The 8,569-nt window shown below is 44.7% G+C and overlaps 1 protein-coding gene across 1 annotated transcript in view; it reads right to left on the bottom strand.

Moving 5' to 3' along the window:
* Positions 1-8,569, bottom strand: part of acaca (acetyl-CoA carboxylase alpha) — a gene marked incomplete in the record, with an annotated part of 32,353 nt that overhangs the window by 3,753 nt on the left and 20,031 nt on the right. The window contains 11 exon segments of the mRNA XM_035667150.1: positions 309-463; positions 1,046-1,158; positions 1,245-1,422; positions 1,500-1,635; positions 1,732-1,828; positions 1,950-2,046; positions 2,910-3,030; positions 3,132-3,275; positions 5,506-5,616; positions 5,793-5,913; positions 6,074-6,171. Coding sequence (XP_035523043.1) covers positions 309-463; positions 1,046-1,158; positions 1,245-1,422; positions 1,500-1,635; positions 1,732-1,828; positions 1,950-2,046; positions 2,910-3,030; positions 3,132-3,275; positions 5,506-5,616; positions 5,793-5,913; positions 6,074-6,171 — 1,371 coding nt within the window.

Genomic DNA, 8,569 nt, shown 5'->3' on the forward strand with positions numbered 1-8,569 from the left:
CCCTTCTGGTCATGTGAGCAAAGTGTGTATACTTGTATGTGAAAGATGGGACTGGGAAGGCACAGAATGAGCTGGGGCCTGCCTGAGGCTGCTCCACGGTTTCTGAGGTGATTGACCAGGGTCATCAGAAGATAATTATGAGGACGAGTCTCACAGCCTTGTGAGACCAAACATTATTCACAAGGCAGGTGCAGCAGCAGCTAGACTGATACTCCCCTGGGGGCTTTTCAGGTTATTCACATACTGCACACTCACACTGCAGCAATACATGCACACAAGACAGCATTTAAAAAATAAAAAGTGCTCACCGTTATTACGCCCTTCTCTTGCATGCGACCTGGGGTGTCGTGGAGGTCTGCAAACTGCACAGCCACCTGGTGGTAGATGGGCAGGAGAAACTCCTCACGCTCCTTCAGCTTGGTCTCCAGCTCTTTACGGTCAGGGGGACTCAGCTCTGGGGTTCCTGTTGGAGTTTCAAAACAACGCATACAACACAGCTGTCAGGTCATTTTAGTTTAGGTGTAAAAGCCAAAAATCATATCTTAACATAGTAGTCTTACAGTTGGCCTTTACGTATAGTTCAGTTACCATGAAATCAGGTTCTAGATGAGCATGCAGCTGCGAATTAACTCCCGTTAACAGCATTTTGTTTCAGAGCTCCCCCAAACCCCTGGTCGCTGTCAACGAAGACTGATTTCTGTCAATTCCAATCTGTAAGCTCTCAAACCCTCCCCAGTAACCCCTCAATTCCACCAGTTCGCCCAAAGCGCCGAGCCCACACAGTATCAGACCACAATTGCTCTGAGCCTGGAGGAAAATCGATACACAGGAGAGACAGGAGAGCCTGTGATTGATCTGAGTAGGCTGTGATTGACACGTCTCCCGAGGGACAGCAGTGAAGATGATACAATCAACATCAAAGAACAAAAGTGAAAGCACACATGCTCCCACCTGATATATTGCGCCTTACTAAAATGAGGACAAGGCAGAGGGGGGCGAAGACACCCGTAAAGATCTATAATTAGAATCGAAGCGGAGGACTCACCCAGTCTTTCAGCCAAGCCCATGTAGACCGGATCTACTCGTCTCATGGTCTTAACCAGGTCCTTCTTCCTAAACTTGATCTCCACTGTTCCCTCAGGTTCCAACACTCCACCTCTGGAGATGAGAATAATTAAAATAAACAAATGTTGTTTTTTTGATAAAGACTATACTTAATCTGCTCTTTTTTTCATCCAACCTACCGACTGTCCTTGTCAGCGTACATCTCCATGTGACGAGGGTTGATGGTGGGATCTATAACCACCCAGGATCCTCCCCTTAGCTCAGCCTGGGGTGGGATATAAACCAGTACCGGTTGCTTGTACTCCCTAAGCCCGTCCACGATGTAGGCCCCAAATTTCAACACCTGGTCGTACATATCTAAGAAGAAGAATTTCATATGAGGGACTGAATGACTTTAAACACAGACTGACTGATTACCATGAGAGCATAAGTACCTTTCATTCCTCCAGAAAAGCCCCTCCAGTTGGCAAACACTATGAGAGGTAGGCCCTCTCTGTTCAGGTCCTTAATGGCCTGGGCTGTTTTAAATGCAGAATCTGGGAACCACACCTGTCCTGCCTGCTGGATGATCTAAACATACAAATAAGAAAATCAGCATTAGTACATGAGTGTCTTTTAAATGTCCAAGTACTGAGATGCTAGTATACGTATGGCGCGAGCCGTTACCTTCGCCTCCGAGTCCAAATTGGCTGGATCGGCTGGGATTGACAGCTCCACTGACCTGGTTTCCACAGCAACCACCCCAGTAGGTATCCCCCCAAGTCTGTGAAGAAGAGGCCATTCAGTGCTGACATCTACAAAATACCTCGACTACATTTACAGTGCAAATAAATCCCTTATTGGCATTGTGCCATCTGGGTTTAGGGTTTTGTTGGGGCAGTTACCTGGCCCTGCCGACCACCACACTCTGAGCCCAAGGCTGCATGATCTCCATGAAGGAGCCATGGTCAAAGAAGCCATTCTGCCAGGAACCTTTTGGAGCTGTATATACAGATAGAAGTGATAAGAAAAGCGACAAAGTGCAGAAAAGAAAATCAGAGAGAGTGAAACAGTGAAAAGTGGAGTTAATTATTACAAACTGGGAATGCAAGTGTGTTAGTTTCCCAAAAATATTCTCTTTCCATTGTGTTTTATAAAAAATCCTGGCTTTATTCATCATGCAGCCCGAGGTTATGTATTTATAATCTTGGCAGCAACCATGATGGATGACTGTATAAGAAGGCTTACTCAGCTCTTTTTCTGCCTGCACACCCAGAGAAACATGCCCAGCCTATGAGGTTACCATTCAATTAAGCCTCGCCACTCATCACTACCAGAGACGTTGACTGGCTTCCAACACGGTCCCCCAATCCCTTTGCTGTCCCAAGCTGTAATTACACTGATGTGGAACCTGCTCAGTCCAGACCTGCAGTGTAAAACACACTGGATCCATTTTGGTACCATCTTGATCTTGCCTTCAGCAGCATTAGCTGTCCCCATTTCTCTCTTAAATTCTTAATATTGTCTCTTTACTATTAATTTTTTCAACCTTTAACACAGGGGATATCAGGCTGAAATGATAAATCTTTGTATACTTGACATAACGCACACAAAAATAAAGTGTGGGTGTGACTCTTTACAGATGCTGATAAAGCATTTTCAATGAAAATAATTAGTGGAGGAAATGAGTAAAAGTAAAAGTGTATTAATCATCATTGTAGATAAAACCAGGATGCTATTTTTGGAGCAGAGCATGTCTGTAAGACATAAAATGGTTATAAACACATGATACAATCACATAAATGTCGTCAAAAATTGGAGTTTCGGTTACAAGATTTCTCTGGACACCCAGACTAGATACTCACTCTGGCTGGGACGTCCTGCTAACATCCAACGAGGGTCATAGGGTGCCTTTGTAGGCACAAACTCCACAGGCCGATCTACTGGATCCTTGGCACTGAGGATGGGCACTGGACTAGATTTACACTAAAACAAAAAATAAAAGAAATGTTTTTATTTTACAAGGTCAAAAACACATAGTTCCAAACATCTGGATAAGTTAATTTATCACAACAGCTAAACATTACCATGGGCATGTAGGAAAGCCACTGCAGAAGCAGGAAGACTCCCTCAAAGTCATCACAAACAGTGCAGTGGGTCACACCATTGTTGTGCATGATTTGGATTCCACCCAGCTGGTTGTTCGATGTGTACACTTCTCTGCCCAGCACCTGTAGTAGGAAAAAGACGAAGGTGTGGATTTTAGATGGGGGGAAAAAGGATGATTAAAAATAATACATTTCTTTGTTGAATCCCAGCATGCATTTGATTCTGTTTTTTTAGGCATGTACTGTGGAAGTAAACATGAGTTTATTTTGAGGGTACAACACAGAAAGTCACTTACAACTGAAAACTGCAGAAGCACTGCTCTTGGAGCCTGCTTAAAAATTGGAACAGCAGTTTTCTGCCCAGTTAAATTTAGCGTGGATTTACCCTGGCCTCTTAATGGAGGCAACAGCGTTAATCCACTGTTCATGTTGTGCAACCTTGGCCGACAACAGGAGGTCCTGTCACCAGGCTTCTGGTTTCTGGCGTCTGGCTTCACCGGGAGTGTGGTTCAATGAGATCGCACAGAGACACAGACAAGCTGGGTAACAGCAGGACCCTGTATTACATGGTCTCACTGCCTCATCAATACAGATGATCAGCAGCCAGAAATGTCTCTACTCCAGCAGTCACAGGTGGGTGGCAGCACCTGCCACTCTTCCTGAGGGAATGTTCTAACAGATAGTGTGAATTTCATCCAAAACACTTTCATTCATTTAACTGGCTTGCATCCCTTTTTGTTGTCCTGTGTGTGAATCCTCCGGTTCCACCAGTTGTAAAAGGGGCTGTTGTATAAGGGTGAGATGGAAGCCACCTTTAAAACTGTCCCTATGCCAACCTGAAGCTATAAAATCTCACTCCCAGCCCACCCTATTTTCATAAGCAGCCTAGAACAGGTGGCAGGGCCCTGACATGGTTCCATAAAAATCAGAGAGGAGCTCAATGCCTACCCTCAGCTCTCACCTTTTCAGCCATCATTTACTTTCTTTATTACCATTAATGGTTATGTATCTGGCTACAAATCTAGGGCACTCTCCTAAAGCTGTCAGGAAAGCCTGCGGCCCCAAGAAACATTGCAGTCACCTTGACATACACAAAACCCCTGTGCCTCCGGCCACTGCCAGATTCATTAAGATTCCACAGCAGAGAGAAGAGGAGGAGATATAGGAGGAGGGACACAGGGAGATGGCTGGGAGGAAGAAAATGAGGGGCAGACTGGATGTAACAGCTCACTGGGGTATTTATGCTAGTAGTTACTATCCACTCCCCATGAAAATATGAGAGCTTTCCAGCAGCTAATGAAATGATGATCTCTGGGTGGCAGCCTCCTGCTCTCCATTAAGTTTCAGTTAATAGCCAGGAAACCATATGATAAACGAGCAGAAAAAAAAAAACGACCCTATTTCTTGCCTGTGTCGCTGGTGAAATCAGTACTATTCTAAAATAAACACAACCCATTGTAAACAAAGAACATACTGCAATACATCACCTGCACATTGTCAGTAAACATTACTATGAGTCTACACCCACAGACAGAGCTAAACAGTGAGGCTCATCTAAAAACAATTGAGCTCCAAGCAAAAAGGTATGCCATCATTGGGCCATTTGCATGATTTGTCATGTTGCGATCTATCATCTAATTTGAAATAGAGTCATCTTAATGCACTGACAAGGACAGAGAATGGAAAGCAAGACAAGAGGAGGTAGTGAAGCATGGAGAGAGACACACACACACACACGTGCATCAACACACCAATCAACTGCTTGCAGAAAACAATCTGCCTCAGCAAAACTTTTCATTTTGATTAAAAACAAATGATATGGGTGTCCTACACTGCAGCCTCTGGCATGTCACTCTATTTCTATGCAAATACAACTTCATGGTTCGCATTCAATTATTCCACTATGAGTGGCAGGCAGGCCGGTGGCTGGGATCGGAAAGGGAATCCTAGTAGAACAGAAGGGGGTGGAAGGAAGCCTGAGCGCTGAGTTGGAACAGCACCACAATTTTAGTACACTCTTCTCATTTCTTTTCTTTGATGCATAAACACACACACCACTCGACCCTGTCATTATATATTTCATAATCTGCAGTTTATTCATTTATTGTAAAAAAAAACCAAAAAAAAAAACCACACTGTACAGTAAGAGTGAATGAATATTTATAGCAAATTTCTCATTAAAATGCAAATGCATCAATTATGTGAATTTAGAAATTACAGATTTAATGATTTTTTTTTTTTTTTGGAGCACAGTGCACACAATCACACAACAGCATTGTGTTTTAAATTTAAGAGCAAAAAAACTGTCTTGGTGTAGTAAAATATGCATTAAATTCAGATCAGATCATCTTACCTTGTTGAGTGCCCCAGCTCCAGTAAGGATAATGTGAGAGTTGTCCACTTGAATGGTTCTCTGTCCTAGCCTCACCAGATAGGCCCCGATCCCTATGGCTCTGCATGTGACCTATTGGCCCGGACAATCATGTTAAGGCATCAAATACGTGTAAAGTAACCAGATGCATTAACTCTTTGTATCAAGCAAGCCTTTGTTCTTGAAAGATCACATGAGTGAGCAGCTCAAGGCTAGGGAGGAGGCTACGTGTACGCGTGTGTTTTTTTGTGTGCCCACTTCATTCTTACCAGGTTCATGGTGATGATCTCCTCATACGCCAGAGAGGATTCTCCAGCTATCATTCCAGACCCTTTCAGATTCTCCACACCCAGCCCTTCATCTTTTCCTATGATATCAGTGATCTTGTACCTGCATGACAACACATATATTTACTCACAGCCGGACGTGACCCTTAAAAAGCCCTTCCATCATCACCCCCATTGTGATCTCATGGGCATACTTCAGACTAACACTACATAACCTTGCAGATTAATTTCCTCACGTACTAATATATAATAAAAAGATGTACCTGGATTCTCCCTCATCCTCCACATGTTCGCAATGCACAGAGTTCAGGGCTGAAACCTTCTTGTAATCCTGAGGTGTGAGGTAGAGATACTTGAAACCCTGCAGGGGGGATACAGCAATGACTGCTTAGTTATGGCAGACAGTGATTCAGATGGAAAAAACAAATAGTTTAATCTTTTGAAGAAAAAAAAAAGAAAAATCCTCCCACTATAAGATTCACCTGCCCTGGGAACGGCTTTCAAGTAACTTGTACAGACCTGTCCGTCGCCTAAATTTCTTGGTCTCCTATGATGAAATGTCACGATTCTCCGTAATGGTCGTAAATCGTATTCGTGGCACGTAAACCAAATTCTGCATTCTGGACTTAAAAAACATTCACAAGTTTTTTGTTTGAATTTTACGCTTTGTAGGTAGCCGGCCCTGTACTGGTATGCAGTGGTAAGCTGCTTCTTTATCATCCTGTACGCGATGATTTCCTCGAGGGTGATTTGGTTCCGGTGGGCGCGCTGGTTCGGCGCAGTCGAGCGCATTCATCCAGCTGATGAGTGGCAGGCGAGGGCCGGTGGGTTGGGATTCGGAAAGGGGAGATCTTCAAAGTCGGCTCCAGCCCTGCGGGCAGGCGAGAATCAGTACAACGCGTCAGACACGGATAGTCTGTCGTTTCCACCAGAGCGATTCTTCAGGAAAGCACCGAAAGGCAAGGGCGAGGTTCTGACAAAAACGTGGAGCACTGCAGGGCTGGTGCATCAGCTCGAGTATGAGAGATGCGAGCCCTTAGGTTTTTTCATTAAAGACGGATCCAGATCTTCTTTTTAAGTGTGTAGGTTTTCATTGTATGTAGATCATAACCACCTGTACAACTCACATATTGATGGGAACTCACCTTCATGTACTTCTCTTCTTTTGTAGAATCTGCACTGTGTGACCTGAGTTGAGATATTGGGAGACAATTTCAATGCTATAGAGGCTAAAAAGGCAAAGAACATCCACGAAGAATCAATAGCTGGTGTGGGTCTCGGAAGGTGGCTACCTGGTGAGCAGCATAGGATGTGAGCGGGCTCTAAACTTCTACTAAACTCACACTCCAGACGTTATTTATGAGCATTGATTTTGCATTTATGGAGGACCTGGAAAACATTAGGATGGGCAAGAAATTTAAGATTTATCAGGCGAGGATGCTTATTTCTAATGGTTGTGTCTTTTTATTTTTGTTGCAGCAACATGGGCCGTAATTACAGGCGAACCACAGATGCTGAGTCAGAGCATGGTGTGGTTAACTTAGTGTGTAGAGCCTCTAATATGGCCAACTGTTCGTTGGTTTGAGGTTGTATGAGAATGTGCATTAAATTTCAGATGCTCAGCATCGAATGCTGTACCTTGTTTGGAGTGGAGCCCCCGCTCAATATCAGGCACTTGGGCGGTGTGGAGAGGTGTCAATGTGGTGTAAGGTTGGTGGCCGTTGAAAATTGACGTGCGCTACATCATGACATATAGGACCTCCGTTCAAAGTCGATGATTGGTTTACCGCTCTCGTTGGGCTGTCTTGCTAGAGAACAAGGTGGGTTGCAACATGCCTGGCATCAGTGTCGTCTCATGCAGAAGAGGCCGCCATCTCCCTCTGGAGGCTCTCCCTATGTATTCCAAGTAAAAAACACTACTGTGTTTAAAGGCATCAACATTATAGTGAATATGGTAAAACGAGCTATAACCAGAGACCATGCGTTAACCGCTCCTGTCATTATGTCCAAAGGTAAGTGCCTTTCCTTATCGAAACCTTGGCCAGTAGATCCCTTTCTGACTTTAAGTGGATACACACTGAACCTTTAATAAGTGATGCGCAGCTCAATATATGGATGCGCAGGTGAGAGAGCGCACGAGGACCTGACGTTGGTACGCGTTGTGTGTTGCTTTGATCGAGTGACGCTCCCACCTCATTCTATCTTATACCGCAGCAGGTATACATTATTCCGGTAAGGTGTTCGGCGGACAGGGCTATGACGAGCCAACCAGTACGGATTCTCAGCTATCGCATCTTCCAGCCCCTTTCCAGCACTTCTCCACACCCAGCCGCTTCATCTTTCCCCATATCCCTGTACCTGCCGCACATCAGTCATAATCCTTAGCTCACAGACCGGACGTAGACCTTAACAGAAGGCCCTTCCATCATCATCCCCCATTGCGCACTCTGCATGGGCATAGCTTCAGGACTAACACTAGCATAAGCCTCTGCGAGGAGCTTAATCCTTTCCACGTGAGGCTATATATAACTAAAAAGAGGTACCTGGATTCTCCCTCATGTCTCTCCCACAGTGTTCGCACGATGGCACAGGCAGCTAGCAGGGGCTAAAGCCTCTCTTGTAGATCCTGAGGTGTGGGCGGTAGCGATACTTGAAGACCCTCAGGATTACAGGTCCAATGACTGCGCTGTGACTATGGCAGGACAGGTGGATTGCAGATGGACGAGAAGAAGCCAGCATAGTTTAATCTGTGTTGAAGA

The sequence above is a fragment of the Morone saxatilis genome, unplaced genomic scaffold, assembly GCF_004916995.1.
Source record: "Morone saxatilis isolate NCDOM2014 unplaced genomic scaffold, NCSU_SB_2.0 Contig20, whole genome shotgun sequence".
Classification (NCBI taxonomy): Eukaryota; Metazoa; Chordata; class Actinopteri; family Moronidae; genus Morone; species Morone saxatilis.